Source organism: Bidens hawaiensis, unplaced genomic scaffold, assembly GCF_021521415.1.
Source record: "Bidens hawaiensis isolate Kalapana, Puna unplaced genomic scaffold, B.hawaiensis_p1.1 tig00013978_1, whole genome shotgun sequence".
Classification (NCBI taxonomy): Eukaryota; Viridiplantae; Streptophyta; class Magnoliopsida; order Asterales; family Asteraceae; genus Bidens; species Bidens hawaiensis.
The window spans coordinates 369002-389582 of record NW_027492195.1 but is presented as its reverse complement, the minus strand read 5'-3'; the positions used below and the strand labels follow the sequence as shown (position 1 = coordinate 389582).

General features: G+C 33.8%; 2 protein-coding genes and 1 pseudogene across 5 annotated transcripts; all 3 read right to left on the bottom strand.

Moving 5' to 3' along the window:
- On the bottom strand, positions 1–3882 carry LOC143545492 (mini-chromosome maintenance complex-binding protein-like; annotated as a pseudogene). The gene is made up of 14 exons (XR_013137435.1): positions 3703–3882; positions 3507–3620; positions 3294–3401; positions 3024–3149; positions 2887–2929; positions 2693–2799; positions 2477–2617; positions 2330–2404; positions 1372–1485; positions 1090–1292; positions 663–798; positions 356–583; positions 217–284; positions 1–131 (listed from the first exon to the last, which is right to left on the bottom strand). The product of XR_013137435.1 is annotated as a mini-chromosome maintenance complex-binding protein-like (transcript).
- Positions 3883–5284: 1402 nt separating this feature from the next.
- LOC143545516 (potassium transporter 2-like) lies at positions 5285–11267 on the bottom strand. Of its 2 annotated transcripts, none has more exons than XM_077037398.1 (11): positions 10659–11267; positions 10483–10575; positions 9987–10221; positions 9655–9900; positions 9519–9572; positions 8568–8828; positions 8405–8457; positions 7604–7721; positions 7269–7523; positions 6512–7150; positions 5285–5846 (listed from the first exon to the last, which is right to left on the bottom strand). In XM_077037398.1, the coding sequence occupies exons 2-11, from the start codon at positions 10519–10521 to the stop codon at positions 5374–5376; spliced, it is 2373 nt and encodes a 790-aa protein (XP_076893513.1). In that variant the 5' UTR covers positions 10522–10575; positions 10659–11267; the 3' UTR covers positions 5285–5373. The 2 variants fall into 2 exon arrangements, with proteins under 2 accessions (XP_076893513.1, XP_076893514.1); XM_077037399.1 differs by having other exon boundaries at positions 9987–10218.
- A 3736-nt stretch (positions 11268–15003) lies between these two features.
- LOC143545491 (uncharacterized) lies at positions 15004–17179 on the bottom strand. Of its 2 annotated transcripts, XM_077037377.1 has the most exons (7): positions 17052–17179; positions 16551–16599; positions 16373–16474; positions 16107–16290; positions 15415–15489; positions 15201–15270; positions 15004–15111 (listed from the first exon to the last, which is right to left on the bottom strand). In XM_077037377.1, the coding sequence occupies exons 1-7, from the start codon at positions 17175–17177 to the stop codon at positions 15037–15039; spliced, it is 681 nt and encodes a 226-aa protein (XP_076893492.1). In that variant the 5' UTR covers positions 17178–17179; the 3' UTR covers positions 15004–15036. The 2 variants fall into 2 exon arrangements, 1 of the variants encoding a protein (XP_076893492.1); XR_013137434.1 differs by lacking the exons at positions 16107–16290; positions 16373–16474; positions 16551–16599; positions 17052–17179 and having other exon boundaries at positions 15041–15111; positions 15355–15514.
- Between the last annotated feature and the right edge of the window lie 3402 nt (positions 17180–20581).

The window sequence follows — 20581 nt, the reverse complement described above, 5'->3', positions numbered from 1 at the left end:
TGAACCATTGGCGCGCCTATACAAGTCTATCTTTCCTTAACCTTTCCATTTCTTTCACCATTTGCCAATGTTCGTTTGATAGAGACGTCTCGCCAAAGCTCACGGCCATTAGCCGCCCCATAGTAAGCCACCTACAAATCACAAATGCATAAACTTGATAAACTAACAAAGGAGTAGAATAAAAAAATGTAAAAGAAAGTAAGATTAAAAGAAAACCTGTTAAAATCTTCAGTCCCCAAGTCCCGATCGGCCTGTCTAGCTGCAACCAAATCATCTTCAACCACCTATCATTGGTCGACCGCAACAAGTTAAAAACAGTTTTTAACAACCCAATATATTAAAATCAGATTAATACCTTTTGTATATCTGTCCCAATAGAATGTGGCAATGATCTAACAGTAGCCAAATACCATCTCCAACCATTTAATGTTTCATCATCCACGGTTCCAACAGGACCCACAGACGAAGGTTGACAACGAACAACTATATCAGCTGGTAAAATGTTTGATTTTCCTTCAGAAAGAATCAAAAATTGAATATCTGCATCCATCTTCATTTTATAATACTTAAAATCATATTCCACCTGCAATAACATAACAAAAAATGTATCTAATTTTAAATTTTAAACCACATGATATATAACGAACTTTATAAAATAATACCTTCTGAAACTCCATTAAATCCTTGAGCAATCGCGTATTCTCAACACCGGTACTGTTTAACGTCCCGCACTGTAATTGTGCCTCGTCTATTGTAAAATGTGACCCCTCTGCACATTGAAGGATGCCTGGAACAAGTCTGCAATATTAATAACCAAAAATATGTTAATTAATCAAACAAAAGATAAATTACGGTTTTAGTCTCTGATTTGGCCAAAATAACCCTTTTAGTCCAAAGGTTCTAATTTGACTTTTACAGTGCATTAGTTTCATTTTCTTTTCAACTAAAGCCCAGCTCTCTGACACCATCCATCTCTGTTTTTAACTTTCTTATGAATTGACTAAAACACCCCTGTGCTAAAATACCTATTTGACTAAAAGAGTTATTTAGTCCACCATGAAATACCATAAACAATATTTTGTATGCTACCTGTTTGTTTGATAATCCTTTACGGGGGCAAGTGAAGCGGTATTAAGATAGTCAACTGTGAGAGGAATATGTTGACTGAAAGATACAAGATTTTGCACTGCCGTACCAATACGGTTACCAAATACAACTATACTCGATTTGTCAAAAGTTGTAAGGTTAAGTGATAATTTCCCCACCGCAATTGAGTCTGCTCGTGTGTGAACCTGTACCAAAAATTCTGTTTATTTAATATTGAAGTATGCATCTGAAAATTAATTAAGATTATGGATTATAGATTCTTGCCTTTGATAATAGATGTAATAACATAAAACGAGCGGCTAATTCGTCACCACCAAGAACTATTGTAAGATGATGCAGAAGAGATTCACGTAGTTCTTTTATGGCATGAGGTTTTGGCTGTAAAATCACAACCATCAAACACTATTTCATATTGCAAACCACAAGAAAGAATTTATTAATAGAGAAAATTTCATATATGCCTTTCAAAACTTGATAAAATATCACATTTACTTGACAAATAATTATAGTAAAAAAATACAAGTTTTTAAATTTCTGACATTTTTAATCTTCCCTAGAATATAAGAATTTAGATTGCAAGATAATCCTGTAAACGAGCTAAACGTTTAGTGGATCGTTCAGCAAAAAGTGTGTTTGTGTTTGTATATTTAATAAAAAAAACAAACATGAACACATTCCTAGTTTTATTAGTTCAGTGAATCGTTAAGCGAAAAGTTCATTTATGTTCGTTTATTTAATAAACATAACGAACATGAACACCACTTACAATTTAGTCTAGTTTTATAGTTTTTTAGGTCCAGCAAATTAATGTCCGTTCATCTACGTTAAGCTATGTTCATTTGTTCATTTGTTTACATTCTTGAATCTTCATTTATACTATTAACAAACGAGCATAAACAAACACGACCACGCTCATATTCTTAACAAACGAACATGAACAAGAAATTCCGTTCTTTTAATTGTTCGTGTTTGATTGTTTATTCTATTAAAGTTAAACAAACGAACACGAATATGTTCCATCCGTGTTCCTTCACATGTCTAGTGCAGGTAGAAAGAGAAGAATATAATAAATTGTATTTAATGAAATGGTTGAATATAAAATAATAAACAATTCAAATAGGTATATTGATATTAGTTTTTCCAATTCGAGTGAATATTATATTATAAAGTTCAGGAGTATATATGAAAATGACACATTATAAATATCATCATTTAAACATACCTCCAATGTCGGTGAACCAATAACCATGTCAATGGGTTAAAGTTTTCTGTGTATGATACAATGAAGACGTGGCACCTGCAAACATATACTTGTTAACATATCAAGCCTATATATAAAAATAGAAATAAAACGAAAACGGGCATTAACCGTGCTAGAAGGTAGGTTGACTAACTCCTCATGGTCAAAACCTAGCTCATTTTCTTCTTTAACATTGGTGTCAAACGTAAGGACACCAATAAACTCAAACACATCATTTAGCTTCAACTCAGACTCTGGAGTATCATATACCTGCAAAAAAAAACACAAAAGTTAAATAAAATATGAAACATCAGTCTTTAAAATTTATAACATATATAAATTTACCTTCACTAGACATTGAAAATTAGTTCCGTCAAAATTAAGCTCCATACTCATACCACAGTCTGCCACCTCAGCAATGTTCTCCGGTTGAAAAGATTCACCTTCGCGCAGTTATAAATTAATAATTGCATCAAGTTAGTTATGAAACTATGTTTGGCTGAAAATTTAAAAAAGATAACAAAATTACGAACTTACCATCTTCTTTGCACGTGGAGAATCCGGCGTCACATTATTTGAGTCCTGTAATGATGAAACTTAGTTAATCTTAAAACTTTTTCACGAAGTATAGTTGAAACATATATAAAGATTAAAGATTAACAAAACTTCAACATACTTGCATTTCCACCTCATTGGAAACCGAGCAGGTGTCTCTTTGTCGCTTCTCTTGATTTGCTGACGTGGAGCGTGTCGTTACGAAACCATCAGAAGTAAAATCTGCCCATAAATTCTGACCAGGAACCTATAAAAAAAGAAAATTAATTAACATGAAAATGCATACATACATACATATATATATATATATATATATATATATATATATATATATATATATATATATATATATATATTAGCAGGTCTTATTTATAAAATTTACAGGACTCACATGAACACAGAAGAGTAGCCTACGGTCCCAGAGCCGCATATCGGGCGAAGAACCCATGGGAAATTGAGAAACATCTGTGAACTTGTTGGTAGTCCATGTTTCTTCATTCTTCAAATAATAATGCAAAGCAATAATATTAATAATAATAATAATAATAATAATATGTTGAAGATTTTATTCAATAAGTATATGAAAGTGAAGTGAAACACACACCTTATAAGCACCAACATAACATTCATTTCCCAACATATCTTGTATCATTCCACGGAACCGAACTAATGAATTTGGTTGAATACATTTAACAGTTGAATGAGTTAAAATTGGAACCTAAAAACAATAACAATAAATAATATTCAAATCAATATTATTAGGGCTTAGGGTTAATAATAATAACAATAATAATAACTACCTGATTGATGGCGTGGCTGTCAAAGAGAAACTGGCGAAAGAGATCGGCAACGCCCCAATCTGTCCGGTCGAAAGAAGCTGGATCTGAACCGGCGGCAAGCGCCTTGTCCGAAAGTGGACCGGACGGCACCGAGTGGGTTCGACAAGCAACCGTATTCACGTCCCACCATCTCCTCTTTACTCCGTACACACTGAATAAGAGTCAGACGGTTTTACATTAAGGATAAGAAGGCTGGTGGTTTCCCGCCAAAATGTAAGGTGACGTCACGTGGATTGCCGCCAATTTTGTATAGGGGCCGTGTTGTATGTATGCATGTATTTGTGTTTCCAGGTAAAGGAACCGAACTAAATTGAACGAGACCTTGTTTGTGTTTGTTTGGTATGCACGGTTCATGAACACTTTACACTCTCGAACAAAATTTGTGTATGTGTTTGCTTGTTAAGGAATTGAGCTTGCTCATGTTTGTTTGTTAATATTGTAAATGGATAGTAATGAACATTGTTAGATGCTAACAGGCACTAATGGACAGATAAACTTAAACGACACTAACAGACAAACAAACATAAAAGATTACATATTAATTCGAGAATAATAATAACAAAATTAACACAAATTCAACCACATATCCTGAATTACGCCCAAATTACCTATAAAAAAACTTAATAGTTTACATAGTAATCAAAGCATAAAAATCTACATAGTAAAATGTTAATACATGAACCTAACAGGACAAATATAAACGAACCTAATCGAACGCGCGGAAACAGAATTAACCGGACGGACGTAAACAAACACCTCATCGAACGCTCACGAACACTATTAAACGAACATGACCTCTATTTGTGTTCATTCGTTAAGCTTACCAAACGAAACTTTTTTGTATGGCCGTTCATTTATTAAATGGACATACATAAATGAACTTCCCGTCGGACGACACTTAGTTCGGTTAAAATCCTATTTCCAAGTGTTTGTATATTTGTTAAGACAAATGTAACGTTGAAGCTCGTCGTAAACGAAACAAAGTTCTATTCTAACCAACAAAAACAAAGTGTTTATTAGGGATGCCTTCAACAAATGATATGAAGAAATCCTTCTCTTCGATCTTCCTCGACGAGCACCACACCACATAGTACAACGACGACTCATTTTTATGAATAAAAGATACACCTTAGTTTTTCGATCATCGGTTCAACTAATTTCGGCTAATAGCCAAAATCAAATTCGGACTAAAAGTTATACTTAGAAAAACGAAAATACATGAAAAGAAGGTATAAATACATGAAATTGTGATATAAATCACGAAATACATGAAATGATGGTGTAAATTGTAAAACAAGGAATATATGAAATGGAGGTATAAAAGCTAGAAATATATGAAAATATGAATGGTTCGGTTCGGTTCGGTTAATTTCAGTTAAATGAGGGTACAAAAAATTAACTGATAACCGGTTTTCAGTTTGGTTTTGTTTTGATTCGGTTAAGTTATTTGTCACCCCTAATAGAAATGTAAAATTCTTTTGCAGCCAATCATACACTACTCATACTAAATTTCTTAACATTTTAGCAACATATAACTTGCAAGGCAGAGTGCACAAAACGTAAGCCCTTTTAGCAGACAAATATACAGCCATATAGAGAAGCTAGTTGCACCAATATATCATTAACAACCTTCTATACAACATAAACCATACCAACTTCCAACAAAGATGCAGGAGGCACCTTCAGCACAACATCCGGGCCACGACAATTCCGCCTAAGAAAATTATACGCGAAATTAATCGCCAACCTCTTGAAAACCGATGACCCCTGCTTCGATTTCACGTGTGAATGACCGAGTATGAATGCAGTCCCACTTTGTTGTGCATCTAATAAATCTTGAAGTTCTTCTCTCATTTGTCTGTCTTTTGGTTCTTCAGTGTCATTGTTATCATCAACAGCAAATGTTACTCGTCTTGTTTTGGTTTGCAGGTCCATCTCGACTATGTCTGTTATGCTCTCGGCTGTTGGAAGCCCGACTGATACGCTAAGTTGTTGTATACTTTCGTCCGGATTAAAATCCCGTGTTGAGAAGTCTGAGTTCCCGATTACTGTTAAGCGATACTCTCCTGATGATCTAGTTGATCGAAACCCGTCTTCTTCGTTACCTGCATGGGAAAAATAATAATCGCGATAAGCAAATATTAATCAGTTTCAAGTACGGGTGTAAATGAGTTGAACCACTCGTGGGTTACTCGAAACTAGCTCGCTAAAACGATCTTGGGCAGGCTCGAGCTTTTATTGATGATCATTTAATAAAGGAGTTCGAGCCAGCTCGCAACCCTAAACAAACCTTTATTTAGATAACTTTTATCTGTAATTAAGTATAAATTAATTTTTAATAACTGTTATTATATATAAAATTTATAATTATAAGTACATAGTGTATAAAAAAACTAATTAAATAAATTATAAATAATAAATGCGCATAGCCCGTGCCGAGCTCGAGCTTGAAAAACTACTCACGAGCCAAGCCCGAGCTTTAGAAATAGGCCTCTAAATGAGCTGAGCTTTAGCCAGAGCTCTGTTAAGTTAAACAAACTCGGGCTTGGTTCATTTACACCCCTAGTTTCAAGTTGCGAACTCAATTAGAATGTGAAAATTCAACAAATAATTAACTATTAAATAGGAATAACTATATTTTTATTTTTTTTTATCGATTTATATAATGTAAAAGAGTAAAATTCTCTATTTTTTTTATCTATTAAATTCAGTCAGTTCAAATTTCGGTTTTTTCAAGTGACACTAAACACAGCTTATGTACAAAAGTTACCTGCATCACTAGTCGGTTCGGGTCGGGACCAGTCATAACAAATAAAATCAGCAATCCTGTTGACAAGTTCAGATTCAAAAGAATCCACATCCTGGTGAACATCCCGATACCCGTACCGCACAATGCATCTATATGACCGGAGACTAGCAGGCCCCACACGACCCATAAGGTACCTCTCGGCTGGAGGAACAAACGGAACAGGAACAGCTTTCACACACACAAAGACCAAGATCCGGTGAAACGCTGGCAAATTGGTCACAAACCGTGAGAAGTTTGCCGGGATTCCCGAGGTCAGATCTGTGAACACGAGCCCAATCCCAGGGACCCGTGAAATACCCAAACTGGGGCCCAGTGCTAGTAACCATTCTAACGAGACCTTGTTTTGAAGGTCGTATTGGTACTTTTTGGTGGTCCCATAATGCCAAACGAACATTATGGTTACTAATATGAGTGCTAAGAGGATCGGGAGCCATGCGCCTTCACAGAACTTGACTAAAGATGCTGAGAAATAGAGGAGTTCAATGGACCCAAAGAACAGTAAGAAGCAAAGGGCTAGAATAGGCGGTTTGTGCCAACAAAGAATGATTACTAATGATGTTAGGCATGTTGTAACCAGCATTACAGCCATAACGGCTAGTCCTGCAAAAAGTCAAATATAAAGAATGAAAATTTTGATACAATATTTAACGGTTGTGGCTAAAGGAACACCACAGTTCATTTGACCCATAACTATTACGAACAAACTTTAACCACCAACCTGATGCGTTTCCCATGTGTTTTATGTCCCGGAATCCAACAGTCACAGCGATACATAAAACCATGAGAATCCAGTTGATCTCTGGGATGTAAATCTGACCGTGTTTCTTGTCTGATGTGTGAACAACCTTAACCCTTGGAAAACAACTAAGTGATTGACTTTGGTTAATGATTGAGAATGTTCCACTAATGATTGCTTGACTCCCAACAACAGAAGCGAGAATGGCTATTACAAGAACCGGCCACCTCACACTTTCTGCACATCATGTTATAAACTAGTTATAATTAATATTAAGAATACTTTTTTCAAGAAAAAATCAAAGTTAAAAGGCATACTTGGTACTGAGACATAATAGCTGATGTCATCAGCCATCTGATGATTTTTAGACAAATATGCCGCTTGTCCCATGTATCCTAGTATTAGTGCAGGATAAACCAAAAAGGTGAAAGCAATCTGCAAAAGAATTTATTAATTAATAACTGACGTAACCGAACCAAAATAATCGAACCCAAGTAAAAACCAACAGTTTTTTTAAGTTCTTTAAAAAAACCGAATTTTCAGCTCGGTTTCTGTTTTTGCTATAACCAAACTGTAAACGAAAAAAAGAATTTTAAGTTATTTAAATGAAATATAAATGGTGTGGCCCAAAATGTTTAGATCCAAATGTGTAATAATCAACCAGTTATCAAATAACAGACAATTTTAAGCCCAAATTCATTAACTTGGACCATTTTTGGCCCGAAATTTTCAATCCCAAATGGTAAAACTGAAACGAACCCATTGTAAAAACCGAAAACTCAACAATTCTTTTAAAATCCAAAAACTGAAAATAATTTCATTATTTTGGACCATTTTTATGGTCCAAAATTTACAAGCCCAGATGGTAAAAACCAAAACTGAACCCACTGTAAATTACCTAAAATTGAACGGTTTTTCAAAATCCAGAAATCGAATTTTCCATTTTTCGTTCAGTTTGAGCCCAAAACCAACCCCTAATTATAAAGGTGGACAGGTGGTGGTCAAAACAGGTGATTATTGGGCCGGGTTGGGTCATGCCACAAACAAACACTTTTTGACCAATTTTATAACTTTTCATAGATAATGCTCTAAACATGCAATATATGAAAATATTGTACCTGAATTGCAGCATATGAGAAATGACCAAGATCGGCAAACATTGCTTCCGAACCTGTAAGTAGAAACATAAACTTCTTCTAAAAAAAATTCAAATTTAAAATTTAATCCTTTTACCTCAAAAGTCAAACGGTACCTAATTTACAAAGATTTTACGGTTTTTACCTGTAATGCACAATAAAATGCCTCCCAATGACATCCACCCTCGTTTCTTTGTTTTCTTCATAAACTTATACATGTAATAAGGCGAAAGAGCTTTGTAAACATTTGGGTTCCAATAGTATATATTATATAATCCGAGTCCACTTATGCATAACAGCCATAACAGCACAACTGGAGCAAAAAGGAAACCGACTCGATGTGTGCCATAATGTTGTAGTGCAAATAAGCACACTAATATGAAGCAGGTGATCGGGATAACAGCATCTGTAAATAATAACAGTTTTAGAATATGCATTTACCCTCTTAAAGGTTTGACTAATAGTTAAACATAATCAGCTTCTAGTATTTTGATAAACAGATTCGGCTTCTGATTATCTAAAGGTTCAAATATCTAAAGGTAAAGTATCAATTTCAAACCAGCTTCAAATTTCTAAGGTAAAGTAAAATGACCTATTACCCTTAATCCTGTTGAACAAGATGACTCTCTTTTTCTCACAATAATGTCCTTTTTGGTCATTTTGACCCATTTAATCAATTAATTACTTAAATAACCAGACTTGCCAAACACTTACATCCAAACACCCTCTAAATAACCGATAGTTGTAGGCATGTAAACAAGCCGAACATTCAAGGAACCAATCGGTGAGAGGTTCGTTTATTTAATAAACGAACAACCATGAACACATGTCTCGTTCGTTCATTTATGTTCATGAACGTTGTTTACGCTTGTTCATTTAAAGTTTCGCTTGCTCATTTATGTTCATGAGGTTCGTTTATTTAATTCGTTTGTTTAGTCCATTAATATATGCATTTAAACTTTAGGCCCGTTACAGCTTAGTCTAGCTTTAATAACTTTTAGGCCCAACATATTGGTCTTCACATATACTTTTAATTGTTTAAACTCAGTTATGTTCGATCAGTTCGATTACAAGCCTATTTAAAAAACTCACTCACATTCATGATGTTCTTTGGACATTGATAACTCAAGCCCAGAAACCGCAGAAAAAACTGCAAATTTGAACAACAAAAATATGTTAAATAATGCAAAAAAGTAAAATGGAATTTCAAAACTTTGAAAAAGATATTTTACCAGAAATAACTGGTGTAAGTACTCCATCTCCAATTACCATACACGTGCCTAGAAGAACTAAGATTAGTAAAGCTGTATGCAAAATTTTGTGCTTTTCAAGCAACATTTTCACTTTCGACCCGTTTTCCCGTTCTGGAGGTTGCACCAGTTTATAAGTTGAAAGTGATTCATCAGCAACTTGCTTGTTTGGTAACAGGCTTACGTTAACATGCCGACATATTGAGGAATAAAGAGCAAATGTTCCACCTATGCATTCACAATAACAAGTTTCAGTTTGATCACTGAAAACCAGAGGTGACAATTTTGACCCAACCATAACATAAATTGTTTACCTTCACCGTTATCATCGGCTCGAAGAACGATAAACACATATTTGAACAACGGGACGAGAGTTAAAGTCCAGAAAACAAATGAAAGCACACCAAAAATCTCTTCGTTTGTTTCTGAGTGATGAATGTCTTCTGCAAATGTGCTTTTGTAAACATAAATTGGTGAAATGCTGAGGTCACCATAGACCACACCAAGACTCTGATAAGCTAACACCAATGTTGTCCTCCAAGAATCCTTCTAAACACAATTTAACCAACATATAAGCATTGTATTTATAAAGATTGATTACATTAAAATTTGAAAAAGACCACAACTTGACTTTCTTTATTGCTAAAAAACCATTGGTTTTGTAAAACTTTAAAAAAAGAACAATAGAGCATTAGAGCCACTAAAAGTTTCAATCGTTCACCCATTTTGCAAATTTTTGGGAGTTTGATAGCAACCAAAATAAAATTTTGGTAATTTGAAAACAAGAAATTCCAAAATTTGTGGGTAGACCTTTGAATTTCCCCAACACTTTCTGTCACCAAGATCCATGCTTTCTCAGAATTGATGATGTTTATGATGAAACAAGCTAAATGCAGATTCCAGCTGAAACAAAATATATAAAAATTTGCATTTTTCTTTAGAAACAAAAAGAGAATTACAAGACTGATATGGAAACAGTGACCCACTAGATTTCAAGAAAGATGAAAAGAGCTTGATGAGCCAAAATTTCAATTAATCTATTAACCAAAAAGTAAAAAAACCAAAAGGAATCCAAGCAAAAGACAGGAAGATGCAAAATCGAATCAAAAAGATTGTCTTTTTGAAGAGGTAACTTAAAAAAATGCACAATATTTCAATCAAGATGATACTTTCTTGAATAAAAAATAAGTTTCAATGACGCCACTAAATCAACCAGTTCCCATGACCACGAATCAACATCAAGAATTAAACATTCAACACAAGTGGTGATCAACTATTTAAGATTTTTTTAATAGATCACTTCAGCTCAAATAGTAGGAAAACCAGAGAATGTTTGGAAGAAGAAACAGGCAGACCAAAATCACATGACTCAACAGAATCTGCATTATCATGTCCACAATTCAATGCAGCTTTCAAGGGCAAATTTGGCATTTATCTATCTCTCTTTCTCTCTCACACACACACATTAAAAACACACACTGTGTCTTCACGTGGTTTAGTGAGAGAATTAAAATACCCAACAATGTGACAAAGTACCTAATTATTAGTTAATTAAAGTGTGTGACATTAGGCAAGAATCCATTATCTGTATCCAAAACCGAAATAGACCTCATGACAAGAAAACTAAACCTTCTAATGTTAAAGAAAGAGCCATCTTAACTAACACAAAAACCAAACACTAAAATATAATTGTTAAAAGGTTAAGTTAATTAAAGTCTTTTTAATAATAAAAAAACTTATAGTGCATACACATATTTGGTTTTATCATGTAGATAGAATAATAGGTCAAATCTAACATTTCTTGGACTTTTTAACTGGTTAGTGCTTTGGGACCAAATTTGTCCATATTTTATTTGGTTTTTTATGCACACCATGAAAGACAAAAATAGACTCCTTGCAACACTGCATTTGGCCTTTTGTTATAAACATTTAAACTTCAACAAGGGGCGTTTACCGTCCAATTCGGTCGATTTTAACAAAAATTATGAGACAAAAAGCTAACCACGTTGAAAAAGCGGCAAATTAAACGAGTTTTTTCCAAAAACAGCAAACTAAGCCAAACAAAAGCCTTTGGTTTAGCAGTTTGACTTGTTATTGAAATTAATAGTTCTTATTAACATTTTAAGAATGGTAACAAAAAATTATAGACTATTATAAATATGCATGTTTTCCAATATGAAAAGGCAATCCGGTTTACACTACAGTTCTTACTTTCAAACTTTCATTCCATGACCCGATCTGAGAAAAAAAAAATCCTAACTATGTAATTACAATGAAGAGGGAACCTCCATACATAAAGCTATCTAGGGATGAGATCGGTACAGTACCAAAAGATACCGACACCGAAAACGAGTAAAACTATATACCGAATATTGTACCAATTTTTTCGGTTCGGTGCCTATCAATACCGGTACTACTTATAATCACCAAAAATACCGAATGGTACCGATACCGAAAAACATGAAAAATGCCAGTTCGGTTACCGATATTCGGTAAAGAGTCTAATCTAAATCTAAACCCTAATATTAAACTAGTAATAATTATAGTTAAGAGAAACCATAAAACGTGAAACATACACTATAAGTTACACTTGAGCGCGTGCAGGCTTCAAATATTTAAGGATTTAATAAAAAGCAGGCTGGTATTTGTGGTGTAAAGTTGCTGATACTGTCATTGTCTACATACATACATATATTCAACTCAACAACTATTCAGAAACCAGAAGGTCACAGCCTCATTAATCATTATCAGTGGAATTACAATAACCCTAAATAAACGCGTGCTACCTAGCCTTTTCACATTTCTACGTAAATTTGCTTGTATAACAAATAATAATAATAATAATAATAATAATAATAATAATAACAATAGAGTTTGAAAATTAGGTCATGACATTGAAGCAATGGAGATAATTAGAGCTTGCTTACTGAAGGTAGCAGGCGAGTAAAAGCAGAGTGACGTTGCAGCAGGTGATAAGGCAATTGTTGCTAATTATTTATTGTAAAGAGTGAAATTGATTGATATTGGATCCACCATTACAGTTGTAGTTGCAGTTGCAGTTGCAGTTGCAGTTGCAGCTGCAGCAGAAGTGTGTGTATGTGTGTAATAAAGTGACCAACAGAAAACAACGGGTATCTCTGCGTTTGTATTATATCCCTGCAAATATGGGCCGGATATTTATGGTGTTTGTAAATATATATTACCCGGGCATAGGGGTGTACACAACCGAATGAGAGCATGTCCGTCTGTTAAGTTTTTGACGGATAAACGAACGGTTCACGAACATTCAACCGAACGAAAATTAATGCCCCTATCCGTGCATTAAAAAATTGAGTTTGTTCCGTCCATTAACATCGTAAACGGACACTAGTAAGTAGACTTTAATGGACAAACGGACACTAATAGACTCTGATGAACAAACACACACATGAAAAATAATGGACATTAATGGACAAAGGAACATATGAACATTAATGGACACTAATGGCCAACGTACACTAATATTGTCATCAACAACGGACGGACATACACAAACATAACCGGGCGGACGTTACTGAACGTAATCGAACGGACGTTCACGGATACTATTGAACGGACCTGACCTTTGTCCGTGTTCGTCCCTTAAGCTTACCGAACAAAATTCTTTTGTCCATGTCCGGTTCGTTTATTAAACGGACAAACACAAATAAAACTTCTTGCCGAACGGACGACCGGACGTCCGGTTTGCTTACAGCCCTATGTGTGTTGGCTTCATAAGTGTCTCGGCATGCCTATATGACTAGTATAGGTCTATACGAGGTGCGGAGGGCAGAGGCGTATATACATAATCTTTTTATTTATTTTATTTTTGAATTTTGGTTTTAATTTTTTTATAAGATCTCGCCTTCTACTTCCATTTAGTTAAAATAAAACTATCAATATAGAAGACATAAAATTTTAAAAATAGCAATGTACACGGTTATAAAATAAAAACACATAATGTGTAAATAAAAATACGCATATATGAAAGTGCAAATTTTGTTTCATGTTATTTGAACAACCTATGAACAACAATAGTGTTTTGAGGCACTGGCATTTAGAAGACAACTTTTAAAGGCCGGTATTTCAAAACGTTCATGTTGTTCATATGTCGTTCAGTTAGTATAAAATAAAATATGTATTTTTAAATAGATATAATTTATTTATAAATTATGTGTTATTATTTCATAGCTATGTGGAGTGTTATTTATTTTTTAATTTGTGTCTTTTTTATTAAAGGTTTTAATAAATAAAAAACAAAATCCTATAAAAAAATTTATAAAAGGAATTGTATCTATACATCTCGTATAGGCCTATATAATATAAAGTGTATAAGCCTGCCTATATGAGGTATATGAACAGAATCGGACGATGCATGATAGAAGATGTGATACATGGTGTTTTAATATATTGCCTGGTGTCCAAATATCATGTATAGTAAAATTTTACTAGAAGAAAGTGTGAAAACCACTAAAGTCCCAAGTTTTAGAAAGATTATTAAAGGTATGAAATTGCTTTAAGTGCATTACAGTCTTAAATTTGATATTTCAAATAAGCTTTTTGGTTGAATTCGAGATCCATTTTAAGGTAAAGGAAATATAAGGGGTTTTTTAACAACGTACACGGGGTTTCCAAAGGGGAAACCATGAACCCGAAATATAGCAAGTACTTGAATACCCGTTACGCAACAAGTGTGAAACCAACTATGAGATTCGATTTTGCAATCAGATAAATAGAATATCACACGAGTGTTGTCAAAAAGACGTTTCAACTTTCAAACCCGACCCATTACCATCCCAAACCGCATGGGCCAACTCATCAAACTTACAAATTCCAACATCCTAATCATTACCTGCAGGCTGCAACTAAAAATAAAACATAACCATACATACTATATAGTATGTATATACGTGTGTATTAAGTTAACTAATGATCTAGTAATCATATAAATGAATTTTCCTGGTGGCCTGTCCAAATTTTCGAAGAAGATGACAACCGGACCATTCACGAGACCCACTTTTTAGCTTTGTTTTTCTTTGTTCCCTCACAAGGCATTAGTCATAATCATTCAGCATTAATGTTTTCAAACCGTCCAGGCCTCACCTGTCGACTTTCTTCATGTTTCCTCGGCGGCTCGGCCCACAGGTGAACCCAACCCAATAATGCCTAGCCCACATTAATTACATATTTGGCCAATCATGTATGATATCACGTATAGGATAAACTAATACTATAATTTTAATTATGTATAAAACTAATAATTTAAGTAAATCAGTTTTGGCTAACATAAAAGTTTAAATAATTATTCTTTTTTTTTTTATCAACTTAGTGAAGTCGAAACAAACGCTAAACTGGGAGTAACTCGCCTGCCTTTTTCACCCAGACATTGAAGATATCATCCATAAAAAGCACAAAATGAACCTGCAAAGAAAGCATAACCACATGGTGTGGTTCATAAAATCACAGCATGGTGATGGTTAATTAATATAACAAAAGACGGTCATAAATACCTCTTTAATGGCATTGCAATGCTCTTTGATTGTAGATATGGCCACAGTTGCAGCTTCCTCATACGGGTATCTGAAATGGTAGTTACACGTTCACGTGAAATTCAGAACTAATAAAAGTTATAAAACCGACATCCAAATGAAAACTAATATAGACATTGTGGGTTATTTTACATCAACAGATAATCATCTATTTTGTGCAACTTAATGAACTCACCCAAAGACACCACAAGATATCGCAGGAAACGCAACATATTGAATATTGTTTTCTCTTGCAACACGCAGACTGTTCCTGAAACAGGAAAAGAAAAAAAATCCCATTTTCACAGAAACCTCAATAGACGGTTATGTAAGATTCTAATATTAAACGAACCGGACAAACACAAACAGAGAATGTCTGTATTTGTTTGTTTAGAAAATGAGCTTGTTCGTGTTCGTTTATGTCCGTTCATTAACAGTATAAACGAACAGGTTCACGAACGTAGCCAAACGAACATAACTGAACAAAGATGAACGAACACAACCGTGCTAAAACCAATTAAAAGTAAATGCAAACAACATTGTGTTGGCCCTAAAAATGTTATTAAAACTAGACTAGATTGTTATCGCCCTAAACAATTTAAATGAATATATTAACAAACGAATTTAAACAAATGTAAAGTAACAAACATTAATTGACTTCAAATGAATGAACATAGACGAATTTAAATGAACAAACGTAAATGAATTTTCACGGACATACATGAACGAATGAGACATGCGTTCATGTTCGTTCTTTTAGCTAATTGAACAAAAACTTATGTTCAGGTTCCTTCATTTATTAAGCACACCTTTTTAACCCAAATGAACCCACATGTTGAAGAATGGATCAAGATTGTCAGAGTTTTATTCTATCGATAAAACCGATACCTGTAAGCATTACTCAAGAAGACTGCAGATTTGCTTTGTTTACCACCAAGCCATGAGCTTGTACTCTTCTGGCCACAAGAGAATAGTGAATAGCAATTAAACCGTAAGGAGGCTGGAGCATTGCTATCGGCTTCATAAATAGGTCCAACGGTGTGTATTACATGAGATGCAGGCAAATTAAACCCTCTGCGTAAATTTTGTAATAATAAGTTTCATAGTGTTTGAATAATATTAATAATGATGGAAGCTAAATGTTGAGATCATACGGGTGATTCTTGCTTCTCCAGTTGGGCAACGAACTCCAGGGCGGACTTCAGGGACATCATAACATGATGTTCTTAATTCTGGACCAGCAGCATCATGTATGGCTACCAAATTTACAAGAAATTTGTATGAAATCGATGTTGCATATACGAAAATTTGTTTGTATTGTAAGAATATTACCTCCATCTGCACCACCACCACCGAGCATCTGCTCATTTGCTGGATTTACCTGTGCATATCATCAATCAATGATCATAAAGTTCACTTTTCTCTCTGTATTCGAAATCAGATTATGCGTCATTTGACATATATAGGACAGTGGTGCAAGCGAGCCGAGGCGCTCACGAGCTACTCAAGATCGGACAGATATAAAGCTTGAAACATGCCGAGCCTCAAATTAAACCTGTTTAGTTATCGAGCCCGTCTTCAAGCCTTGCACAGGAAAATCGTTTAGCTTTATTTCTACTTTTTTTATAAGTCTTTGGCTCGTTAAGACTTTAAGGTAATGCATATGAGCTCGAGCCGAACTTAGGCCTCATTTAGAGTTTTTTCTCCAAATAATTAAAAATAAATCTGAATAAATAAATAACAAATGAGCCGAGCTAGAGCTTTCACGAACTTAGCTTGAGCACCGGTAGTGAAAACAAGCCGAGCTCGGGCTCGTGTACGAGAAACACATACAATTGCGTCGTCGGAGCCGTTGATGAACCAACGAGTAATATCTCCTTTCTGGATCTTCAGCAAAGTCGTCGGAGACAGATTGAATTGAGCAACGCGTTTATCGGCGTCTTCTCCGTTGGTTGACATTTTCAAAGTGGAAGAACAAAGTCGTTGGATGGCGGGATTTTTCTTATTATTATAACAAGAGACGAAGTCACCTTATATTAGATTCAAACGGAATCGTTAGTTGCTAGTCGGACGATTGGATGGGATTAGTGATTAACTTATTAATCATGTTTAACTGGATCAGACTTTAATGAATAACTAGGTTAAGTATTCGTGTGTAACACGGGTTGGAATAAATAAATCTATTCAAATGACGACATTATAAGAAATATAAAAAATGTGTTAAACTGTTTATATAAATATGTATTATACGGTATATTAGATTACATATTAAACAATATGAAAAAAAATATATACATGTCGGAAATTCATAAATATCCAAATATTTCTTTTTGATTTTTGTTACAAATAAAATTCAACTTATTTAATATTTTAACTCATTATTATATAATATATTTAAAGAGTTTGGTGCCGCAAAGTCCCGATGGGCAACTTTGCGGCACCTTATTGGTGGTATTTTTTTAATTTTGTTTTTGTTTTCTTGAGTTTCGGCTAATGAACGTAATGAAAATCTATCGAATAAGAATTTTGGTTTTGTTCTTTTTTTAATATTTTGTTTTAGTTACGGTACCGTATCGAACGAGACGTAAAACCGACCGAATTTGCGTAGACTCACCGCGCTTTGTTTTTGTTCAAGTACCGTAACGAACATGACGAAAACCATCTGAATTCGCATAGACTCAATCGCATCACCGTCCAGGATCGATAAAGGTCGGGTTTTACAAATGATCAGTTTTACCGACCAATGCCACGCCATTGGTCCACCCTTATTTTTATATTTTTTTTGTTATATTTTTGTCTTAGTTCCTATACAATAACGTACGTAACCGAAACCGACCGAATTCGCGTCGACTTACCGTTTCAATGCTTGTGTTTTACCACTACCCGTGTTTTACCGACCTGCCCGGCGCAACGCGCCGGGAAAAAGCACTAGTTTGAAATAAAAACAATGTTTAGAAACCAGACCATAATGGTCGTCCAACTGACAAATAAATAAATAAAAATTAACAGTTGGTTGTTCGCTAACCAGCTTTCAAACCGCAAAAAGAACCGGAAAAGAAAAACAGCCGGGATAACATTAAATATTTTTAAAACTGAGTAGTTGTACACAATATTTCATGCACCGTCTAATGATAATAACAAGTTGGATGCACGACCTTGTCTTTTATAAATCCTGGTTTTCTTCTTGATTTCTCATTAGAGCAATATGTGATGGGATATAGTTTTATTTGGAACCTTGAAATGCCACTACAAAGCTGATCTAATTAGGTATCAAGTGGCATAACCATGTTTTTGTTTATTATATCAAGGATGGGTTTCATTGTTTTCTTTTTTTAGCGGCACCAGAATAGGCATTGTTCATATTAAAGATTGTAAGAAATATAACTATTAATGAAATTAAAATAAATGTGTTTGGTAAATTAAAATTTTTGTTTTCAAAATAAATTCAAGTTAAATTTAATAATAATGGAATACCATTTGAACGGTACGACAACGGACCTGTAGATGCATCAACTGAAACGTTAAAACAAATAGTTACAATCTTATATGTTAGTTGTAATATAAAATAAACACATATCCCAAAACAAATTAATTATAAGCAGGAAAACGAATGATACTTTGTTGTATAACTCCTGTTAGAAACATCGTTCTCCGAATTAATAAGGTGAGCTTTTGATCTTTTAAACATCGCCTTATCACTTGACAAAATAAATACATTTATAAAAAGGAATCATATGAATGGTAGAAGAAGTATAAAATAGCATTAACGATGAATTTAAAGCGTAAACAGCATGAAGAAAATTAAAATTGACCAACCATCTCCTACAGTCCGGTTTTGTATATACGGCCCATAATTATAAAAATCGTAAACCAAACCGTTGGTCATGATTTTACACAATTTTTAGTGAGATACCACCTTTATGTTTATTGTATTGGGGACGAACGATCGTTTTTTTATAAAACAACTTCAGTTTAATATTCTAGTTTAATGCGTAATTAGTTTTTATTTTATATATTTATTTAGTTATGAAATAATGAAATGGTAAATGTATGTTTTTTAGGGGAGCTATAAAAAAAATCATCCAATGGATACATGCAAATTTTATATGAAAACCACGTGTAATATGACGTTTGTAACCCAAGTATATAGTATATGTATAACATTGTATAAACATAAACAGCTGATTTAAAGGCGAATTTCATTTCAGGATGGTAAGTTTGTCCGATTTAATGGTTTTAAAGGTAGCCAAGAAGACACCTAGCTAATATGCATGTAATTCACATATCACATATGCTTAAAAGTGCGAAATACAATATTAATATATGACGAGCAATATAAAATACGTAATTGGATGTAGGACTTGCTGTAATTAATTGGTAAATTGATTGAAGAGGAGCACACATATGAAGGCTCCTCAGGTGTGTTTGTGAGTACGAACACTATCAAATATAGGTGGTTAGTACTAAGGAATGAAAGAGACTAAAGAAATTCAGTTTCTTTGTTGTTGTTGAAGGAAATCATTAATTGAAATAAACAGATTTTACGGTAACTAATAGCTACTGTATATTAGTTGTTTACGTAATTAGTAATACGTAACTTAAAGGAAATCACTAATTATTAATTGATAATGAAATTTTTTTTCAAACAAGAAAGAAGTCAAGACAACTATTATAATTAGTTGACGATTAATTTTATAATTAAATATTAAAAATTAAGGAATACATTTAGTTCTGTATATGAAAGGTTTTAATTTCTTTATTTTAATTTTGATTATAAATATTTATGATCTAAAGCTTCAAAGATAAGGTGCCACATGGCAAAATATTAGGCCAATTAGAGATAATATGGTTCAACTATCATTTTTGTTTATTATAATAGTAGATTATCAGTTATAATTATCTTTATTAATGCACATTTAGAGGTCCTTGTTCATGGTTGGTTTTTTAAGCTTCTTGATAGTTTTCTCATCAAATGTTTTTTTCAAAAATAGAAAATGGGGTCGTTTAGATGAGGATAACGAGTCAAGGTGACGGGTACACATGTTTCATATCGGCAACCTATTTCCTCCCGTGTGTGTATGAGTTAGCCATATATATAATAAACATATTATCTCTAATATATATATATATATAAAAACGAAAACATAAAAATCATACGTGTCGTGACGTGGTCGCTCCCCTTTTTTGGAGTCACCAGATTTGCTTGATTTTTAAATGGAGGATTCTCATGCATTTGACCTGAATTCACGGGTATGCGTCTCATCAAACCCAGATATTTCTTAAACATGTTATAACATCTCATTAAATTAAAAATTAATCTCACCAATTATTTGATATAAAAATCCTATAAAGTAGGAATATAC

Excerpts from the sequence above, each read along its gene's own strand:
- LOC143545491 (XM_077037377.1), bottom strand. The coding sequence starts at position 17,177 with ATGTCAACCAACGGAGAAGACGCCGATAAACGCGTTGCTCAATTCAAT. Across the intron at positions 16,600-17,051 it reads ACGGCTCCGACGACGCAATT|GTAAATCCAGCAAATGAGCA; the intron begins GTATGTGTTTCT and ends TGATATGCACAG. Across the intron at positions 16,291-16,372 it reads TGGAGAAGCAAGAATCACCC|GGTTTAATTTGCCTGCATCT; the intron begins GTATGATCTCAA and ends ATTTACGCAGAG.
- LOC143545516 (XM_077037398.1), bottom strand. The coding sequence starts at position 10,521 with ATGGATCTTGGTGACAGAAAGTGTTGGGGAAATTCAAAG. Across the intron at positions 7,722-8,404 it reads TCTCATATGCTGCAATTCAG|ATTGCTTTCACCTTTTTGGT; the intron begins GTACAATATTTT and ends ATTCTTTTGCAG. Across the intron at positions 7,151-7,268 it reads ACACATGGGAAACGCATCAG|GACTAGCCGTTATGGCTGTA; the intron begins GTTGGTGGTTAA and ends GACTTTTTGCAG.